Genomic DNA, 22,543 nt, shown 5'->3' on the forward strand with positions numbered 1-22,543 from the left:
AAAGGTGAGGGGCACTTCTGCCTCTGACCAGGAGGGACTCACTGCTATGAGTCTTTCCCTCCAGCTGTGAACAACTAGAACGCCAGACACATTAGAGGAAACACCTGCTTCCAGACGCCAGCACAGACCCCAGATACTGGAGAGGGAAACAAAGTCCCAGGGTCTGGCCCAGCTCAACCTTGAGACCAGCCAAGATGTGTGCAAAAGGCACAGCTTCCTCTCCTGCGGAGCCACCCTGAGGGACGCAGAGCCTGCTCCCTACTCTGCACTCCGTGAATATAAACCTGAAGCAAGACCTGCACCCCTTCCTGGGACGCTCTGACTCCCCGGCCCACTGGCTCCTCCATGCTCACCAGCAAGGCCAGCTGGCCTGGGCTCCCAGGAGGAGAGCTTCACACGCTGTGCTTAGCGGTGGAGATGATGCGAACAGAACGTGAACCTCAACTGGCAGTTTAGAAACAGAGACAGGAAACTGCCCACCACAGTGCTGTGATCACACTGGCAAACAACATGAAGGACCACTGGTAAGAAAATCGCTAGGTGCGTTATGGTGTGGCCACTTGATAAAATATGCAGCCACTTAGATTCTATTTGTGAAGAATTGTAATGACATGGGAAAATAGTTACGGTAGAACCAAAATGAAGAAAGAATTCTCCTGGAGAAACAGTCGCATGAGGGGCAGGCCCTTGAAGGCCGTGCTCCACCTGGCCAGTTACAGATTGGGATACCGAGTGCTCGGAGGCTTACCAGGCTCTGTCCTAGGATGCGCTGAGGGTGCTGGCTGCATGGCCTCACTGGCTGAGCATGCCCATCACAGCGGCAAGCAAGGCTCTGAGGGCTCGGCAGTGTGAAAGGAAAATATCACTAAGCTAAAGGGAAAAGTCAAGCTGGGAACTGCTCAGGGCAAACCTGCCTCCCATTCTATTCAAAGTCACCCTTTGCTCACTGAGATGAATGCATATCTCACTGCCTCCTTTGGAGAGGCTCAAGAGGCTCATCAGAAACTCAATGCAACCATCTGTCTCTTACCTACCTATGACCTGGAAGCCTTCTCCCCACTTCGAGTTGTCCCGCCTCTCCAGAAGGAATCACTGTTCATTTTACATATGTCGATTGATGTCTCATGTCTCCCTACAATGTATAAAACCAAGCTGTGCTCTGACCACCTCAGAACATGTCGTCAGGACCTCCTGAGGCTATGTCACGGGTACGCATCCTCAACCTTGGCAAAATAAGCCGTCTAAATTAACTGAGACCTGTCTGAGATTTTCTGGGTTTACATTTTGGTAACCACAGGGAGATTCTGAGTAGAGATGCCTCTGACCTTTGACAAAACTCCTATCGGTACTTGGTACTGGAATGAGCTAACTTTATGGCTCAAACCAAAAGGACAATTTGCCAAGGTCTGGGAGCACCCCCTCCAGAGAATCCCGGATCTCCCCAAATTTGGTCAAGATCTAAAGTTTATTTTGCTGTACAATGTTGGCAGAAGAGCTGAGGCAGGGCTTGCTTGTCTGACATAATGTAAAAGAGTCTTGGAACATGTCCTGGGTCCAGGGTCTAAAACCCCTCATGACCTTTGGAACACCAAGCTCTGTGCCAACGGGTGGAAGACTGCCCTGCCGCACTACAATCTAAGCCCAGGGCATAAAACCCCTTGTGGCTTGGAAAGAACCCAGGGCTCAGGGCATAAAACCCCTTGTAGCCTCTGGAATTGTGTCCAGCCTTGCTGGCCCCTTGCTCCTTGCTCTCCCAAGATCATAAATTGATTTTATCTTGAATTAGAAGAACCTGTTCTCCCTTATGTCAAGTAGCAGAGCATATGTGAAACCGTCACAGCTACGCTTGATGCACCGCTACTTTTCTACCCCTACGTCCTCATGCCCTCACAGCTGCACGTCCTCACTACCTGCGTCTTTACTTGATTACCAATAAACAGTGTGGGCTCCCAGAGCTCAGAGCCTTCGCAGCCTCCATACACTAGCGTTGGCCCCCTGGACCCACCCTATGTACTCTTGTCTCATTCCTTTGACTCTGCTGGACTTCGTAGCCCCCACGACCTGGTGTTGGGTCTGATCACCCCAACAGTACAACTCCCTTTTTTTGGAGTTTTACTTGCTTCCAACAAGGAAGGCAAGTTTCTCCTGCTTCATGATGATGGAAGGCAGGTAACTCCTTTATGGAGTTTGCACTCACTTCCAACAGGGAAGATGAAGGTTTTTTTTTTCCTGCTTCTAGGATGGCAAAGAGCAGTCTTCAGCCTGAGACCTATCCCTAGGTAAGTAACTGAATTGGCATTTGTCTTGGCTAAAGTTAAGATTAGCAACCAGGCCAGGCATGGTGGCTCATGCCTGTAATCCCAGCACTTTGGGAGGCCGAGGTGGGCGGATCACCTGAGGTTGGGAGTTCAAGACCAGCCTGACCAACATGGAGAAACCCCATCTCTACTAAAAATACAAAATTCGCCAGGCATGGTGGCTCACGCCTGTAATCTGAGCACTTTGGGAGGCCTAGGCAGGCGAATCACCTGGGTCAGGAGTTCGAGATCAGCCTAACATGCAGAAACCCCGTCTCTACTAAAAATACAAAAAATTAGCCAGGCATGGTGGCGCATGCCTGTAATCCCAGCTACTCAGGAGGCTGAGGCAGGAGAATCACTTGAACCCAGGAGGCGGAGGGTGTGGTGAGCAGAGATCACACCACTGCACTCCAGCCTGGGCAACAAGAGCAAAACTCTGTCTCAAAAAAAAAAAAAAAAAAAAAAAATTAGGCCAGGTGTGGTGGCTCATGCCTGTAATCCCAGCTACTTGGGAGGCTGAGGCAGGAGAATCACTTGAACCCAGGAGGCGGGCGGTGGGGGGAGCGGGGGGGCGGTGAGCCAAGATCGCGCCATTGCACTCCAGCCTGGGCGACAAGAGCGAAACTCTGTCTAAACAAAAACAACTCCAAAAATTAGCCAGGCATGGTGATGCACACCTGTGGTCCCAGCTGTTGAGCAGCTGAGACAGGAGGATTGCTTGAGCCTGGGGGTAGGAGGAGATTGCAGTGAGCTGAGATTGCACCATTGCACTTCAGCCTGGGCAACGAAGTGAGAACCTGTCTCAAAATTAAAAAGTAAAAACTACATGAATGAAGGATGAGCTAGGAACATTCTTCATACCAGTTAGGATCTGAGTCCTAAGTACACTCGGCTGCCTTCAGCCAAGCCTCAGGCAGAGAAGCAAATTGAATGGGAGAGAATGCGCACCAGCGGTGCTTCCTGCGGGGAGGTGGGACCAGCAGGGGCAGGGACTCTTGGGTGGTCTTGTTGGGGTGGGGATGCTTGGGCACACTAACATGTCGGCTGCACTGACCTGTGCACTCCAGGCCTGCGCGTTCTACTGCGTGTACAACACTCCACAGAAAAAAGCCATCTGCAGGCCTAGGGCAGTCCTCCTGTGCTAGGCCCTCTGCGCTCTCCCCCAGCCTCCTACAGCCCTGCACCTGGCTCCCCTCTGCCTGTGGACCCAGCTCTGCTCTGATGAGCTGTGACAGCTCAGGCAAGCTTCTCAGTGTGCCCATGTCTCAGTGGACATGGTGCCAACCTCCAAGATGAAATGAGTGGAGGGACGTCAAGGCCTAAGGGCAAACCCTGGCATAGGATAAGTACTTAACTATCGGCTGCTAACGTCACTGCTCAACAAAATCAGGAGCGGTGATGACAGATTCCTAGCATAAAATGACCTGCTGTGACAGTCCTGAGGCAATACCATAAGAACAAACTCACATGAACATCTGATAGTTATATGTGGATTTGGGACTTTTAAAACTTTTGAAAATGAAAGATACAAAGAAGCCTGAGTTCACCTTAACTCTCTAAAGCTTCTGACTCACCTTTGTTTGGGCAACAGGTCATTTAAAAAGAACACAACTGAAAGACTTAACTCCAGTCTTCGTAGGATTTGAGGATCCGGTCCTATTTTCCCACTGCTGCTGTTGAGCAAAGTTTCAAAGAGCAGGCTGGGCACTCTCACCTGTGCCCCTGGTCCGGGGAGCCCATGTATCCTCAGGGCCTGCATGGCCTCGTCTCGTTCCAGGGTCACAGCCTTCAGCACCACCTCCTGCTCCCGTAGCGCCTGCTCTGTCTCCTGCAGCTTGGCAGCAACCTGGGAAAAATGCTGGGACTCAGTCCCTGTGTGGATGACGGGGCAGCTCCCATGCCTGCTGAGGCTCCAATGGCACACATAGGTGGGAGATGCTCAGAGCACCAGGCTCCCCACTGTGGCCAGGCCGCCAAACCCTTCCTGCCCATGCACACCCCAGGCTGCCCTTGCAGGCCAGCTGGGATCATGCAGCGCTACTCAAACCACGCGGCTGGTCAGCTACAGAAACAGCTTATGCAAGAAAGTCAAGGTGGGTGGACAGGCGGGGCGCATTTTTATTACTCTAATTTTTGTTGCTACACAGCAAACTGCTCAGTGAGGTTTAGTGTTTTCAAATTTAAAGAACCATTTGGTGAGAACCAGACCCGTCCTGCCCAGCCCCACCTCTGCAGAGATGCCGAGAAGGCCCCAGGCCCCGGTGGCCGCACACACCTGACTTTTTGCCGTGGTCAGACCCTGAATCAGGGCCTCTGACTTTTGGATCTGGTCCCTTTCAATGTCGTCACAGCGGCGCTGCCAGTCCAGGCCCAGCTGCACCTGATCACGCTCCAGGCTCTGCTCCCTTTCCACCGCCAGGGACAGCTGTTGCTTGTACCTAAGGACACGTCCAACCACCCAGCATTAATGCTTCCTGAGGTCCCTTCCACAGGAAAAGTGGAGGCGCAACGGGAAAGGCAGGGCTGCCGCTGTCCCTCCTGCTCTCGCGTGGCCTGCGCTGGGCTGACATGCTCCCGAGCTCCTGTGGATGGGCACACGGGGATGCCCAATACAAAGACGAGCAGGCGCCAAGGATGCCCAGATGACGGAGAAAACCCAACACCATGGATGAGGGTGATGCACACAAAAACGGAAGAACCAGCATGCAGGAAGAGAGGGAGGAAAGCAACAACCTTAAAAGATCATAAACGCGGTTATGCACAAAGGAACGGAGCTATGAAAGCAAACAAGCAGAGCAGGGTGGACCCAGCCACACGGCGGGCAGGGCTGGGAGAGCCCCCAGAGCAAGTGCAGAGCAGGATGGACCCAGCCACAGGGCGGGCAGAGCTGGGAGAGCCCCCGGAGCAAGTGCAGAGCAGGGTGGACCCAGCCACAGGGTGGGCAGGGCTGGGAGAGCCCCCGGAGCAAGTGCAGAGAAGGGTGGACCCAGCCACGGGGCGGGCAGGGCTGGGAGAGCCCCCTGAGTGAGTGCAAAGGGACAGAGGGGTGGGAACGCAGGAACCCGGGGGCTTCCTCCAGAAAACCAGAGTCTTAGATCAGAATGGAGGGAGGAAGCCACCCAGGATGTAAAGGGGCAGGTCCACCAGGACAGAGCAGACGCCAGCCTTCACAGAGCTCTGGAGACCCCACACGCACACAGTAAGGGGAAACGTTACAGTATGAAGGACGAAAGAAAAGTCTACAGGGAAAAAAGAACAAGAATTGGACTGGGACTAGGCTTTACACCAGCAACTCTGGGACAGAAGGCCATGGGGCCACACACTGGGGGCAGAATTCCAGGCTGTGGGTGATCCTGTGACAGGGGAGAGGTCCCTCCTGTCCCAGGCAGTGACAGAGATGGTGGCATGGCTCTGCGTGAGACTGGAGACTCTCCTGCTGGCCTCATTGCACCGGTGAACTTCAGGGAGTTTGAATGATAGCAATTGAGCCACCGTGTTGTGAGAGGGTCCCTGGAGGGGCTGCGTGGCCAGGACTAAGGACGCCTCTAGGGTGCAGAGTGACCCTGGCTGTCACCCAGCGAGGGAATGGAGGCCTCGGCCCCACAGCTGCAGGGACTGAATTCTGCCAACAGCTGGGTGAGTCTGGAAGGGGCCCTGGGCCTCCAAGGAGAGGCAGGCCCGGCCATCACTGATTCCAGCCTGGAGAGACCCTGAGCCGGGAACGGCTGAGCCCTGCCCAGGCCCTGGCCCCAGAACCTGAGATAATAAATGGGTATTTAAAGCAGCTAAGCTGCTAAGTTTGTGGTAGTTTATACACAATGTGTTCTTGTTTTGTTTAATTATTTTTAGGTTTTTTTGGATACAGAGTCTTGCTCTGTCACCCAGGCTGGAGTGCAGTGGCGTGATGTTGGCTCAGTACAGCCTCCACCTCCTGGGCTCAAGTGGTCCTCCTACCTCAGCCTCTCGAGTAGCTGGGACTACAGGTGCATACCACCACGCCTGGCTAATTTTTGTATCCATTATAGAAACAAGAGTTTTGCCGTGTTGCCCTGGCTGGTCTCAAACTCCTGGGCTCAAGCCACCTGCCTGCCTTGGCCTCCCAAAGTGCTGGGGTTACATGTATGAACCACCACACCTGGCCACACATTTTTTTTTTTTTTTTTTTTGAGACGGCATCTGGCTCTGTCACCCAGGCTGGAGTGCAGTGGCACGATCTTGGCTCACTGCAAGCTCTGCCTCCTGGGTTCACGCCATTCTTCTGCCTCAGCCTCCTGAGTAGCTGGAACTACAGGCACCCACCAACACGCCCGGCTAATTTTTTGTATTTTTAGTAGAGATGGGGTTTCACCGTGTTAGCCAGGATGGTCTCGATCTCCTGACCTCGTGATCCACCCACCTCGGCCTCCCAAAGTGCTGGGATTACAGGTGTGAGCCACCGCGCCTGGCCTTTTTATTTTATTTTTTGAGACAGAGTCTCTCTCTGTTGCCCAGGCTGGAGTGCAGTGGCGCAATCTCGGCTGACTGCAAGCTCCGCCTCCCGGGTTCACGCCATTCTCCTGCCTCAGCCTCCCGAGTAGCTGGGACTACAGGCACCCACCACCACGCCCAGGTAATTTTTTTGCATTTTTAGTAGAGACGGGGTTTCACCATGTTAGCCAGGATGGTCTCGATCTCCTGACCTCGTGATCTGCCCACCTTGGCCTCCCAAAGTGCTGGGATTACAGTCGTAAGCCACTGTGCCTGGCCCCACAGATACATTTTTAAATCCCTGTAACTGCAAAAATAAATCTTTAACACGACACAGCAGCTGTCACCATGCCTATCTTCCCACTTTAAACAACTGGGACACTGGGCAGAAAATGGGGCACGGCTTTCACAGAGTGAATGATGAACACACGAGTGGTGCGGGGCTGAGGCCCCTCAGAGAAGGTCCTCGCGAGATGGGCCCACTCACCGCCCAGCTTCTCTCCACAGGCCCTTCTGGATCCCTGCAGGGATGGCGAACCATGCAGAGCACGGTGGTCTTGCTGTGAGGAGGAGATGAAGGTTGGAGTTTGGAGAAGCTGAAGTGGCTGAAATGGGCTTCATGAGGCAGAGGGGCAGAGAGGAGGGGATCCTGGGATCTGTGCAGGGATCCCTTAGAAGCTGTAGCTGACAGCCACATGCAAATACACAGGAGAAGCCAACACGGGCTGGGCCAAGAGCAACTCGTGGGAACGAAGCAGCCAGCAGGGAGCTCCACGTGCGGTGATTCCCAGAGCTCGTCAGGGCGGCCGGCAGAGCATCCTTGGAGCTCTCTCTCCAGGGCACGCAGTGGGGTCTGGGAGTCATGGTGCTGAGTCAGCCCTGGTGAAAAGGCTTCTCTAGACCTGCCCCACCTGCCCTCGCACTGATTTTAAACAAGTCTCAAATGGGTCAAGCTGCCATGTAAATACTTAACTGCAGCCAAACAAAAAACAGCACAGCCAAATCCAGACACTCGCCAACATCATATTCACCATGTCTGACATCCAGTGAAAACTTACCAGATGGGCAAGGAAGTAGAAAAAAATGTAGCTCTCTCCAGCAGAAAAATCAGCCAATAGAAACAGACTCAGAAATAAAGATAGGATGGAATTAGCAGATAAATACATTTAAGCAGCTATTACAAATAAGTTCAGAGATTTAAAGGCAACCGTGCACAGAATGAGAGAAATTAAACGTATAAAAAAGTCTAAATATTGCAATATGTGCTGTTTTCTTTCAGTGAATGGAAGAGTTTAACGAAGAAGGAACATTGGAATCAAGAGTTGACAACGTAAGCCAGGCGGGGTGGCTCACGCCTGTCATCCCAGCACTTTGGGAGGCCAAGGTAGGTGGATCACCTGAAGTCAGGAGTTCAAGACCAGCCTGGCCAACATGGAGAAACCCCGTCTCTACTAAAAATACAAAAATTAGCCAGGCGTGGTGGCGCATGCCTGTAATCCCAGCTACTCTAGAGGCTGACACAGGAGAACTGCTTGTACCCAGGAGGTGGAGGTTGTAGTGAGCTGAGATTGCGCCATTGCACTCCAGCCTGTGTGACAGAGTGAGACTCCATCTCCAAAAAAACAGAAAAAAAGTTGAGAACGTTATCACAACATGTTTCTTTTCTTCTGCGTTAGTTCGTATTATGAGGGTTTTCTACATACACAAGTAATAGGTAAATCTAAGTGTGCTTTCTTGAAGATATATTACATGATGTTTTATTTCAGTTAATGGAAGTATTTAACAAAAAAAAAGAATGCTGGAAGGAAGAGCTAAGAACATTATTACAACATGTTTCTTTCAGCATTGGTACTTTTCCTTTTTTTTTTTTTTTTTTTGAGACCGAGTCTCACTCTGTTGCCCAGGCTGAAGTGCAGTAGCACCATCTCGGCTCACTGCAGCCTCCGCCTCCTGGGTTCAAGTGATTCTCCTGCCTCAGCCCCCTGAGTAGCTGGGATTACAGGCGCATGACACCACACCTGGATAATTTTTGTATTTTTAATAGAGATGAGGTTTTACCATGTTGTCCAGGCTGGTCTCAAACTCCTGACCTCAGGTGATCTGCCAGCCTTGGCCTCCCAAAGTGCTGGGATTATAGACGTGAGCCATCGCGCCCGGCCCACCAAACATTTATTTATTTATATTTTATTTTTTATTTGTTTATTCATTTTTTTGAGACAGAGTCTCACTCTGCTGCCCAGGCTGGAATGCAGTGGCACGATCTGGGCTCACCACAAGCTCCGCCTCCTGGGTTCAAATGATTCTCCCACCTCAGCCTCTGGAGTATCTGGGACTACAGGTGTGAGCCACCATGCCCGGCTAATTTTTGTATTTTTAGTAGAGACGGGGTTTTACCATGTTGGCCAGGCTGGTCTCGAACTCCTGACCTCAAGTGATCTACACACCTTAGCTTTCCAAAGTGCTGGGATTACAGGCATGAGCCACCGCACCCGGCCCACCAAACGCTTTTAAACCATCAGAACTCACTATCATAAGAACAGCATGGGGGAAACCGCCCCCATGAGCCAATCACCTCCCATCAGGGCCCTCCCTTGACACATGGGGATTACAATTTGAGATTAGATTTGGGGGGGGACATAGAGCCAAATGATATCATACAGCATACACATTCATCAAAATTCATCGAGTGTAGAGTTAAAATGGATGAGTTTTAGCATATGTATTCTGTAATAAAGTTGACTTGAATGTGTATGGGAAATAGAATGCTATCTTTGTTCAAGGAAGTGTTCACCCCAACGAGGAGATTCTTTGTTTTTGTTTTCCTTTTTGCAGAGATGGGGTCTCACTATGTTAACCAGGCTTGGTCTCCAAGTCCTGGGTTCCAGCAATCCTCCTGCTTCTGCCTCCCTAAGTGCTGGGATTATAGGTGTGAGACACCACGCCTGGCAAGAGGAGATTCTTAGTGCAGGATCAAGCAGGAGCACCTTTATGGCTCTTATTACAGACTGAGAAACACCATCCTTTGGCCATGCTCCCTCCAGCAGGCGGCCCCTTCTGCATGTCTTCCCACACCACCCCTGCGTGACCAGACATTCTATCTGTCTTGTTCACTGACTTTCTCCCCCAAGAAAATGTGAGGCCAGGGACTCAATCTGTTCAGTTTTGAATCCTTAGTACCTACAACAGCACCTGCCCATAGGAGACACTCAATGGAAATATCTGCCTGGGGACAGTTACCTTTCAATGTCCTGCTGGGATCGGGCCACCTGTACCTTGAGCTTCACCTCTTCTTCCTGCAGCGTCTGAATCTGAAGGTCTTTGGAGACCATCTCCTTAGATAGTTGAGCAATCTGAGCATCCCAGGCAGATTTTACAGTTGATGCATCTTCACGAAGTCTAAACATAGAAGGGAAACTATGTAGATGTGGTTCTCACTCACTAAAGTTGTCTCTTACACACCACCCCCCAGCAAATACACATGCATGTGCATGCACACACACACACACACACACACACACATACACACACACACACCTCTCAAAGGAAATCCACATCAGAGCTGAAACTTCCTGGCCTAGATGATGGAGATGGTTCCGCACAGAAGAATTAAGCATCCGTCCACCCAACTACCTCCATGCATGCATGCATGCATCCCACCAACCCAGATTCCAGCTAAGCTCCTGCAGCACACCAGGCCATGTGCCAGGTTCTTGGTGGGGGGAAGGTGAGGCATGACATGCCTCCCATGCCCACAGAGCCCACAGTCATGAGGTAGCAACACCTCTGACCAACTCATCCTCATGTCCTCGCCATGCCTAGCACAGCACCCCACGTGCAGAGACATTCAACACATTTTCAAATTGCCTAGTAAAATAAGGTTCTACAGAACCCATTAAATAACCTTAACAGCAGGACGCCTCTGGGAGAATTACCCAAAATTGAATAAATTTCCCAAGAAAATGTTCGGGACAATATCTAGAGCTGTTAACTCAGGTAGCCACAGTACTAACCTAGGCAAGATGACACCTGCCCACTTGCATGGGCGTAGCCCTGTTTCCCTAAGAGATGGGGTAGACGGCTCACAAGAGCAACTGTAACATCACACACAACAGACCTTCACATGCTCCTGCACTGATGAACTTCCAACTGACAGTGAGAAGCAGAGGGTGAGCTGGCTGCCCCCGCAGAGGCCACCCCTTGTCACGAGGGGTTAAACCCAGCATGAGTGGTGCATTCAAGCCTGGTATTACATAGAATGGAAAAAAAGCCACCCTGACAACAGTTTTGGACACATATTTTAGGATGGCTGAAAAGAGATACCATCAAAGGCATCAACATTTCCAGCCATCTCTGGCAATCTGGGCTGACACAGAATGTGTGTTTGGGCCCCTTCCACGCTCTGCATGGGTACTGAAGAAACAGACTCACCAACGGCTTCTGGTGTTCTGGGAAGCAGCTTTATCCCTGGACCATAAGCCACCTAATTATGAGGGCCGGCCCCACTCCCAGCATCAGAATGGTGATGTGACTCTGCCTGGGGCCTCCTGGACAGTCTCCCCTGATGCACAGTCTCAGGTGTAGATCAATGGGCACGGCCGCTGAGCCCTCACTGCAGGGACAGAGGACACCACAACCACGAGCGGGAGGGCACTGCTCACCACAAGAGCATAAATGCTTTTTGTGAGAAGCCAAGGTGGGAGGATCACTTGAGCCCGGGAGGTCGAGGTTCCAGTGAGCCATGACCGCACTGCTGCACTCCAGCCTGGGCGACAGAACGCAATGCCGTCTCTTTCTTCTGCGCAATGGGATGGTTAAAATAAAAAAGAAGGCCGGGCATGGTGGCTCATGCCTGTAATGCCAGCACTTTGGGAGGCCGAGGCAGGCAGACTACTTGAGGTCCCAGAGCTCGAGACCAGCCTGGGCAACATGGCTAAACCCTGTCTCTACTCAAAATACAAAAATTAGCCGGGTGTTGTGGCATGCACTTGTAGTTCCAGCTACCTGGGAGGCTGAGGGGGCGGATCACCTGAGCCCAGGAGGTGTAGGCTGCGGTGAACCGAGATCATGCCACTGCACTCCAGCCTGGATGACAGAGTGAGACCTTGTCACAAAAAAAAAAAAGGAAGAAAAAAATGCTTTCCTGTTAATCCTATAGGTTTTCTCTGTAGTTCCAAACTCCAAACCAGCACAAAACTGCTGAAAAACCTATTAGGAACTACAAAGCTGGCCAGGCACGGTGGCTCATGCCTATAATCCCAGCACTTTGGGAGGCTGAGATGGGAGGATCACTTAAGTCCAGGAGTTTGAGACCATCCTGGGCAACATAGGGAGACCCCATCTCTACTTCATTTTAAAAAAGAAAAAAAGGAACTGAAATAAATATGGCTGTCACTTATTTCTATTTTTTTAATTAAAAAATTATTTTTTTAGAGAGAGTCTTGCCCTGCCTCCTGAGTAGCTAGGACTATAGGTGAGCACCACCGTACTTGTCTAGCTCTTTTTTGGGTAGACATAGGGTCTTGTTTTGTTGCCCAGGCTCAAGTGATCCTCCTGCCTCGGCCTCCCAAAGTGCTGGGATTAGAGGTGTAAGCCACTGTGCCCAGCCGAGGTCATCATTTAATGCCAGCTCATACTTGGGATCATGGGATCCGAATGATAGCTGAACTCCCCAGAAGGAAGAGGAAAGATACAAGCTTCACAATGTAGAAGTCTGTTTCTTACTGCCAAAATAATACTGCATATGTGTAGTAGTAATTCTCAATGAGCAAAGAGTATTTATGGACAGAAAACGAAAAGACATTCAAGAACAACATTTAGCTTAAGACTGCAACGGTGGGCCAACGTTAGGCGCACAGGAGTGGTGAGGCCCAGTCACCTCGGCCGCACTACCTGGAAAATGGAAGCACCTGTGGCCCCTCTCACCCCGCACACCGACCGCAGAGGTCGCCCCGCACACCAAACCGCAGAGGTCACCCCGCACACCGACCGCAGAGGTCGCCCCGCACACCAAACCGCAGAGGTCGCCCCGCACACCGACCGCAGAGGTCGCCCCGCACACCAAACCGCAGAGGTCGCCCCGCACACCAAACCGCAGAGGTCGCCCGGCACACTGACCGCAGAGGTCGCCCCGCACACCACACCGCAGAGGTCGCCCCGCACACCGACCGCAGAGGTCGCCCCGCACACCACACCACAGAGGTCGCCCCGCACACTGACCGCAGAGGTCACCCCGCACACTACACCACAGAGGTCACCCCGCACACCAAACCGCAGAGGTCACCCCACACACCAAACCGCAGAGGTCACCCCACACACCAAACCGCAGAGGTCGCCCCACACACCAAACCGCAGAGGTCGCCCCACACACCAAACCGCAGAGGTCGCCCCACACACCAAACCGCAGAGGTCGCCCCGCACACCGACCGCAGAGGTCGCCCCGCACACCGACCACAGAGGTCACCCCGCACACTGACCGCAAAGGCTTCAGGTGCCTCCCATGCATGGCCTCTTCAACCACTCTGCTTGAATCTGACTGATCAAACAACAAAACAGCATGCTGAATCTAGAGAAACTATCCTGAATAAGCCCTTAACTTCCCGGTACTGTGTAGTTCTAAGAGCCATTTCCCCCTTCAACAGAAATACAATTTGGCAGAGAATTCTGTATCGGTGGTGGCTCACGCCTATAATCCCAGCACTTTGGGAGGTCAGTGTGGGAGGATCATTTGGGTCCAGGAGTGTGAAACCAGTTTAGGCAACATGGAGAAACCTCGTTTCTACAAAAAATACAAAAATTAGCTGAGCATGGTGGTGCACACCTGTAGTCCCAGCTACTGGGGAGGCTGAGGCGGGAGGATCACTTGAGCCCATGAGGTCAAGGCTACAGCAAGCCGTGATTGCACCACTGCACTCCAGCCTAGGCAACAGAGTAAGACCCTATCTCAAAAAAAGAAAAAAAGGCCGGGGGCGGTGGCTCACACCTGTAATCCCAGCACTTTGGGAGGCCGAGGTGGGGGGATCACAAAGTCAGGAGATGGAGACCATCTTGGCCAATGTGGTGAAACCCCGTCTCTACTAAAATATAAAAAATTAGCCTGGCATGGTGGCACATGCCTGTAATGCCAGCTACTTGGGAGGCTGAGGCAGGAGAATCGCTTGAACCCGGGAAGTGAAGGTTGCGGTGAGCCAAGATTGCACCACTGCACTCCAGCCTGGGTAACAGAGCCAGACTCCATCTCAAAAAAAAAAAAAAAAAAAAGTCAAGATAAGAAAAGAAAAAGAAGAAATAAAGGAGGAAAATGGTTACAATAGTAAATTTTATGTTATGTGTGTTTTATCACAATTTAAAAATTCAGAGAAAAGGAAAAAATTCTGACACGTTAAAATGTGGACAAACTTTGAGGACATTATGCCAAGTGAAATAAACGAGTCCCAAAAGGACAAATACTGCATGATTCCAACTTACAGGAGGTCCCCAGCCTGGTCACATCCATAGAATCAGCAAGTAGAATGGAGGTGGCCAGGGGCTGGTGGGGCTCGGGGGGAGCTGGCGGGGGTCGGGGGGGCACTGGCAGGGGTTGGGGGGGCGCTGGCGGGGCTTGGGGGGAGCTGGCGGGGTTCAGGGAACTGGCGGGGCTCGGGGAGAGCTGGCGGGGGTCGGGGGTGCTGACAGGGGTCGGGGGTTGCTGGTGGGGCTTGGTGTGGGGGGAGCTGGCAGGGGTTGCGGGGGGAGCTGGCAGGGCTCGGGAGTGCTTGCGGGGGTCGGGGGGAGCTGGCGGGGGTTGGGGGAGCTGGTGGGGGTCGGGGAACTGGCAGGGCTCGAGGAGAGCTGGCGGGGGTCAGGGGGAGCTGGCGGGGCTCGGCGGCGGGGGAGCTGGCAGGGGTTGCGGGGGAGGCTGGCAGGAGTCGGGGCGGGGAGTTGGCGGGGCTGGGGGGAGCTGGCGGGGGTTGGAGGGGGAGATGGCGAGGGTGGGGGAGGTGTTGGTGTGTAACAGGAAGATGGAAAGTTCTGGAGATGACGGTGGTGATGGTTTTACAACAAGGTGAATGTGCCTAATGCCACTGCCACTGATCTGTACACTAAGAAATGGCTAAAATGGCTAATTTTATGTTATGCATATCTTACTATAAATAGATGAATGCATATATACATAGAAACTACACAATTTCAAAAATAAAGGCAAAAAAAACAAAAACAAAAAGAATGGTTAAGAAAAGTGACTGAGAGCTACAGAAGCCACTCCGTCTGCTGCCTGGCCCCCTTTCCTGTGGTCTGGTACCAGCGGGCCCAGGTCAGCACAGCCACGGCCGTCCCTGCCCTCACCCTCTGGGTGGAGCCAAGCACACACTCACTGGTCAATGGCAGCGTCCTTCTCCTTGGCGGTGTCAGCCTGTCTCCACTCTGCCCTGCGGAGCTGTGCCTCGAGGGTCTCGCAGTGGGCCTGCAGCTCCAGAACCCTGGCTTGCAGCTCCTGCAGCTGCTCCACATGGGCTCCCTTCACCGCCACCAGCACCGCATCCTTCTCCCTGGCCAGACGGTCAAGCTCCTCATGCCTGAAACATAGTGAGTATCCCATGGCGCTCACCCGGCCCCCAACACCCAGGCCCCAGACCCTCTTTGGAGGCGTTCATTGCCCTGTATCGTGCACAGGTGCTGCTGTATGTCTGCCTCCCGGCTTCGCAGCAGCCACCTGGCCACCTGTTCCTCATTCCTCACAGGCTAACATGAACCAAGCCACTTTTAGATGCCAGGCCCCTGGCCTGCCCTCCAGAGCCCACAGCCCCCCGGAGAAGGACACCAAAAGGAGGTGCATAGAGCAGTTTGACCCGATCAACCTGAGAAAGCAAAAAAAGGTAGATGCACATTGCCTTGCATACTGACAGCCAGCCAGGTCTACTGAGCCACGCCGCACCCAACCTATTTATTTTCCAATTAGAGGCAAAGTCTTGCTGTGTTGCCCAGCCTGGCCTTGAACTCAAGCAATCCTATCACCTCAGCTTCCCAAGTAATTGGGCTTATAGGCCACACCACTTTGCCTGGCAAAAAGATTTTACTTTAAAAATATTCTGTTAGCAGCCAGGCGCAGTGGATCATGCCTGTAACTGAAGCACTTTAGGAGGCTGAGGCAGGTGGATAGCTTGAGCCCAGGAGTTGAAGACCACCAGCCTGGGCAATATGGCAAAACGCCCTCTACGAAAAATACAAAAATTAGCCTTTATGGTGGTGGGTGCCCATAGTCCCATTTACTCGGGAGGCTGAGGTGGGAGGACCACCGGAGCGTGGGAGGTCAAGGCTGCAGTGAGCCGTGATGGTGCCACTGCACTCCAGCCTGAGTGACACAGTGAAACCCTATCTCAAAAACAAACCACATTAGCAACAGTATTAAATAAATAAAAATTTTAAAAAGAAGATTTACGTGTTGACTTCCTACGCTCTGAGCATATTAGGTTCTACTAAGTAGAGTGCTATCAGGTATATGTAATGTTATGTAAGCCATCTCAGTGAAGTCTTTGATCTAACCCTACCGGGATTGAGAGAGTGAACAGCTCTGCTGACTGGGTTTCAGGCCCCTTGGCAAGGCCAACCCCAGCTCTCTGCCTCCACCAAGTTGGAGAATCTCATTCAATTATGAGCTGATGGATGATTTAAAATCATTCTTGGCTGGGCACAGTGGCTCATGCCTGTAATCCCAGCACTTTAGGAGGCCAAGGAGGGCGGATCGCTTGAGGTCAGGAGTTCGAGACCAGTCTGGCCAACATGGCAAAACCCAGTCTCCATTAAAAAAAAAACAAAAATTAGCCGGGCATGGTAGCGCATCCCTGTAATCCCAGCTACTCGGGAGGCTGAGGCAGGAGAATCACTTGAACCCAGGAGGCAGAGGTTGCAGTGACTCGACATCACACCACCAGCCTGACCAACATGGAGAAACTGTCTCTACTAAAAATACAAAAATTAACTGGGCGTGGTGGCATGCGCCTGTAATCCCAGCTACTGGGGAGGCTGAGGCAGGAGAATCACTTGAACCCAGGAGGCGGAGGTTGCAGTGAGCCGAGATTGCACCACTGCACTCCAGCCTGGGTGGTAAGAGTGAAACTCCATCTCAAATAAAAAAAAAAAATGATGAGACACTAATCATCTCCATGTGAGCAGTTTGCCTCTCCAGTAAATTGCATATCCCAGTATAGAGTGACTTCTCAAGGTTCTTCATATCCCAGCATAGAGTGACTTCTCAAGGTTCTTACCTATTTCTCATTGTGTTTAGTGTAATACTGTAAACCTTCAATAACACCATGGGACCTATGCAAAGGGCCACCAGTGATGCTGGAAGTGAGCAGAGGAAAGTCATGCATTTGCAAGACAGGTCTGCAGCTGCTGGCCATTCTAAAACACATTAATCCAGTCTGGGTGTGGTGGCTCACCCCTGTAATCACAGCACTTTGGGAGGCCGAGGTGCGTGGACCACTTGAGGACAAGAGTTTGAGACCAGCGTGGCCAGCATGGCGAATTCCATCTCTGCTAAAAATACAAAAATTAGCCAGGTGTAGTGGTGCACGCCTGTACTGCCAGCTACTTGGGAGGCTGAGGCATGAGAATCGCTTGAACTCAGGAGGCGGAGGTTGCAGCGAGCTGAGATTGCACCACTGCACCATCTGCCTGGGAAACAGAGCGAGACTCTGTCTCAAAAAAAAAAAAAAAAAGTTCTTTTGATAATGGACAATGCCTCTTGCCACCCAGAACCCATGAGTTCAATAGCAAGGTGTTGACGTCGTCTGCTTGCTCCCAGACACACTGACTCTAATTCAGCCTTTATGAGAGACCATACGGGCCTTAAGGCTCACTATACATGGCGCTCTTTGGAGAGGATGTCAATGCTGTGGCCGAAAACCCCCCAGAGAGAAGAACATCCTGAAAGCCTGGCAGGCTTCCACCACTGAAGCCATCATTGCTATAGAAAAAGCCACGGAAGCCATCAAGGCCAAATAATAAATTCCTGATGAAGAAAGCTGTGTCTAGATGTCATGCCTGACTTCACAGGATGTCCAATGGTGCCAATCAAGTAAATCATGAGTTGCAATATGGCAAAAAAAAAAAAAAAAAAAAAAAAAAAAAAAAGGTCAGGGTGCAGGGTGAAGGATTTCACAGCATGGATCTTGGAGAAACCCCAGAGCTGACCCCACAGCAGATGAATGAACGGGAGACAACTCAATGGGGATGAGTGCTTCCGAACCAGCGCCAGACGATGAGGAAACAGATGTAGAAGAAGCAGTGCCAGAAAAGAAACTGGCATCAGACAGACACTCCTGCAGAAGGGCTCCCAGCACTCACGCCTGCCTTGACTTTTTTTTTTTTTTTTTTTTTTTTTTTGAGACGGAGTCTTGCTCTGTCCCCCAGGCTGGAGTGCAGTGGCGCTATCTCGGCTCACTGCAAGCTCCGCCTCCCCGGTTCACGCCATTCTCCTGCCTCAGCCTCCCAAGTAGCTCGGACTACAGGCGCCCGCCAACACGCCCGGCTAATTTTTTGTATTTTTAGTAGAGACGGGGTTTCACCGTGTTAGCCAGGATGGTCTCGATCTCCTGACCTCGTGATCCGCCTGCCTCGGCCTCCCAAAGTGCTGGGATTACAGGCGTGAGCCACCGCGCCCGGCCCTGCCTTGACTTTTTACCACGTGGAACTGTCTATGACATGGGCACTGAGACTCAAGTGTGAAAGCAGGATTGGCACCGTATAGAAACATTTTTAGAGAAAGAAAAAGTAAAAAAGTCAGATGGAATTACAATGTGTTTCTGTCAAGTTGCACCAAGGGTGTCTGCCTCTCCTGCCCTCCCTTCCACCTCTTCTACCTCTGCCACTCCAGAGACAGCCCATCCTCTGCCTCCTCCTCCTCAACCTCCTCAATGTGAAGATGATGAGGATGAAGAGCTATAAGATGATCCGCTTCCACTTAACAAACAGTAAACATATTTTCTAAGATTTCTTTTTCTTAAGACGGGGTCTCACTTTGTCACCCAGGGTAGAGTGCTGTGGCACCACCTCGGCTCACCGCAGGCTCGACATCCCAGATTCAAGTGATCCTCCTGCCTCAACTCCCCAGGTAGCTGGGACTACAGGCGTGAGCCGTCACACCTGGCTAATTTTTTGTACTTTTTGTAGAGAAGGGGTTTTGCTATGTTGCCTAGGCTGGTCTTAAACTCCCGAGCTGAAGCAATCCACCTGCCTCGGCCTCCCAAAGTACTAGGATTATAGGTGTGAGCCACCATGCCCAACCTACTTCTACTTTTTTGTGACTTTTTTTTTGAAACAGTCTGACTCTGTCACCCAGGCTGGAGTGCAGTGGCGCGATCACGGCTCAGTGAAACCTCCACCTCCTGGGTTCAAGTGATTCCCCTGCCTCAGCCTGGCAAGTAGCTGGGATTACAGGCATGCACCACCACGCCCGGCTAATTTTGTATTTTTCATAGAGACGGGGTTTCACCATGTTGGTCAGGCTGGTCTCAAACTCCTGACCTCAAGTGATCCCCCTGACTCAGCCTCCCAAAGTGCTGTGTGATTATCTCAGTGACATTTCTTTCCCTCTAGCTAACATTACTTTAAGAATCGGCATAGAATACACACAACATGCCCAATGTGTGTTAATCAACTGTGTTATCAGTAAGGCTTCTGGTCAACAGTAGGTTCTTAGTAGTTAAGTTTTGGGGGAGTGAAAAGTTATATGTGAATTTTTGACCTCATGGGGCTAGATGCCCCTAACCCCCTCACTGTTTAAACATCAACTGTATTTCAATTTATGACTTTGAAAAATGCCAGGCGTAGACTTAAAAACACACAAAGAGAAACAGTGTTTGTCCAGCTTCGTCATGGCCACACGGTGCAGCTAAGCAAGCAGTCCTGCACCACTGCCATCTGCACTGTGTCTGTTTGGGCTCGACTCTGCCTCGGTTTCCTCATCTAGGTATGAGAACCCTGATGGGTGCCCTCACAACGTGAGCCGGCTGAGGGCACAACCCTCTCTCACTGCCACCAGTAGGGTCTGCACAGCAGGCTGGAAAGCAGCTTCCCACTGCAGATCTGATTAGAAACAGCAAAGACGGTGTCCTTGAAGTTCTTCTCGATTTATACAAACTGCACAAATATCATGTCAAGAAAAAATGCAAGAAAAATCTCCTGAGTCACTGTCCATCACCCATTGTCATTACACAGTATCTTCCTAAGCAGCCTATGTGGTTTTTATTTATAGTCACAACAATGTTTCTTCAGAAAAGAAAAAGGAAATGACCTGTGGGAGATGACACAGAGGCTGCCCCTGCGCGGGTTCATGGGGTCCCACTGAAGGCCCCCAGGCCCAGGATCCTCCCAGCTGAACTCACTGACCTGCCCTACCAGACCCTGTGGCCTGAGCTCCCCTCCTCAGCAAAGCTGCCCCACTCGGCCCTGTCCCTCTTGGAGCCTGCCTGGCTCCATCCCATCTTGACCTCACTGCCTTTCAGCTTGCAAGGTGGATTCTCCAATTGCTTCGCCATGGCCACTGCCCTGGGACCACCATGATGGCTACTTTCTGGGTATCCCATGATACCCGGCAATGCCAGGCACACAGAGAACCTGCTGCTGCTCTGCCTGGGGCCACATGACCCACGCTGAGTAATAAAAACCATTTCTTTTTTTTTGAGATGGAGTCTCGCTCTGTCTCCCAGGCTGGAGTGCAGTGGTGTGATCTTGGCTCACTTCAAGCTCCGCCTCCCGGGCTCACACCATTTTCCTGCCTCAGCCTCCCAAGTAGCTGGGACTACAAGCACCTGCCACTATGTCCGGCTAATTTTTTTTTTTTTATTTTTAGTAGAGACGGGGTTTCACCGTGTTAGCCAGGACGGTCTTGATCTCCCAACCGTGTGATCCGCCTGCCTAAGCCTCCCAAAGTGCTGGGATTACAGGCGTGAGCCACTGCGCCCGGCCCAATAAAAACCATTTCAATGGGAAAAGGGCTCTTTAGAACTTGATAGTTTTAGATCCAAGGGAAGAAAATTCTTTTCCTGCAATAATTTAAAAAATAAAGGTGACTGTATCACCGAAGTAGAATGGCTACAATCTAAAACTGATAAACTCAGTAAGTAAAGCCTTGAAGTTTTAAAAGTTAACTTAAGTGTTAATTTTTTTTTTTTTTTTTTGATATGGCGTTTTGCTCTGTCACCCAGGCTGGAATGCAGTGGCGTGATCTTGGCTCACTGCAACCTCCACTTCCCAGGTTCAAGCGATTCCCTGCCTCAGCCTCCCGAGCAGCTGGGATTACAGGCACGCACCACCATGCCCAGCTAATTTTTTGTATTTTTAGTAGAGACGGGGTTTCACTATGTTGGTCAGGGTGGTCTCGAATTCCTGACCTCAAGTGATCCACCCGCCTCGGCCTCCCAACATTCTGGGATTACAGGCCTGAGCCACCGTGCCTGGCCAGGTGTTAAAATTTTTGTGTTTTGTTTTGTTTTGTTTTGTTTTTGAGACAGGGTCTCATTCTATGGCCCAGGCTGGAGTACAGTGGCACAATCATGGCTCACTGCAGTCTCAATCTCCCAGGCTCGCATGATCTTCCCACTGCACCTAGCCCAAGTTCTACATTTTACAGCACTAAGAAGTCTAAACATCACTGAGAAAGTCCAGAGCATAAACAGAAATCCAAAGCAAGGCTGGGTGTGGCGGCTCATGCCTGCAATCGCAGCACTTTGGGAGGCCAAGGAGGTGGGCGGGTCATTTGAGGCTAAGAGTTCAAGACCAGCCTGGCCAACATGGTGAGACCCTGTCTCTACTAAAAACACAAAAATTAGCCAGGCGTGGTTGTGCATGCCTATAGTACCAGCTACTTGGGAGGCTGAGACATGAGAATTGTTTGAATCCGGGAGGGGAGGATGCAGTGAGCCAAGATCACACCACAGCAATCCAGCCTGGGCACAGAGCAAGACCCTGTCAAAAAAAAAAAAAAAAAAAAAAAAAAAAAAAAAAAAAAAAAAAAAAAGCAAGCAAGAAAGAAAGGAAGAAAAGGAAAGAGAAAGAAATCCAAAGCAGCAGCCTCCCAGGTCCGACCCCCGGAGTGGGACCCTCTGCTCCCTGGGCCATCAGCACAATGGTTCCACTTCCCTCCTCTCCTGGGGCCACTGACATGCTGCATGATGTTGGGAGCCGAAAACACTCACTTCCTCTTAAATGTTTCCTCTTCCTTCTTCCTGGTTAGCTGCACAGAGTGAAGTTTATCCTCTAAGTCCTTTACCCTGAAAAGAAACAAATATTTATGGAAGGAGCAAGTGAGATGAAAGCAAAGACCAGCCTGGAATGAGCAGAAAAGGTAGAACCCCCAGACTCCAGTCCTGGCCTCAGAGGCTGCCACAGAGCACGCCTCGGGAGACGAAGGACTCACGCACCGGGCGCGGCTCACGGCCTCCAAGTCCCGGAGCTCTCCGGCTTGGCTCTGGAGCTTCCTCTCCAGCTCGGCATTGGTGGCCTCTGCCCTCTGCAGGCTCTCTGCAGCCTTTGCCCCGGCTTCCTTCAGAGCCTCCAGCTCTTTGTGCAGTAGTTTAACCTTTGAATGATAAAAAAAGAGTTCAAAATGAGGCGATAATTAGAAGACACTGAGGCATTAGGGGTACATACTGCCATTTTATCAGGATTGGGAGGGAGAAGAAAAATGAAAATTCAAGAAGCAGTAAAACAGTGAGAATGTCCTAACACAACTCAGATGAGACTCAGTGACCTTTTTTTTTTTTTTTTTTTCTTTTTGGAGACAGAGTCTTGCTCTG

At 51.3% G+C, this 22,543-nt stretch overlaps 1 protein-coding gene across 4 annotated transcripts in view; it reads right to left on the reverse strand.

Moving 5' to 3' along the window:
• CCDC57 (coiled-coil domain containing 57) overlaps nucleotides 1–22,543 on the reverse strand; it is a 115,022-nt gene that overhangs the window by 73,805 nt on the left and 18,674 nt on the right. For all 4 annotated transcript variants that reach the window (XM_063617404.1, XM_055243710.2, XM_063617403.1 and 1 more), the window contains 6 exons: nucleotides 22,169–22,326; nucleotides 21,944–22,018; nucleotides 15,119–15,319; nucleotides 10,005–10,163; nucleotides 4,576–4,738; nucleotides 4,015–4,146 (listed from right to left, as the gene is read on the reverse strand). In XM_063617404.1, the coding sequence (XP_063473474.1) occupies nucleotides 4,015–4,146; nucleotides 4,576–4,738; nucleotides 10,005–10,163; nucleotides 15,119–15,319; nucleotides 21,944–22,018; nucleotides 22,169–22,326 (888 nt within the window). The remainder of the gene's footprint in view (nucleotides 1–4,014; nucleotides 4,147–4,575; nucleotides 4,739–10,004; nucleotides 10,164–15,118; nucleotides 15,320–21,943; nucleotides 22,019–22,168; nucleotides 22,327–22,543) is intronic.

Source organism: Symphalangus syndactylus, chromosome 14 (assembly GCF_028878055.3).
Source record: "Symphalangus syndactylus isolate Jambi chromosome 14, NHGRI_mSymSyn1-v2.1_pri, whole genome shotgun sequence".
NCBI lineage: Eukaryota > Metazoa > Chordata > Mammalia > Primates > Hylobatidae > Symphalangus > Symphalangus syndactylus.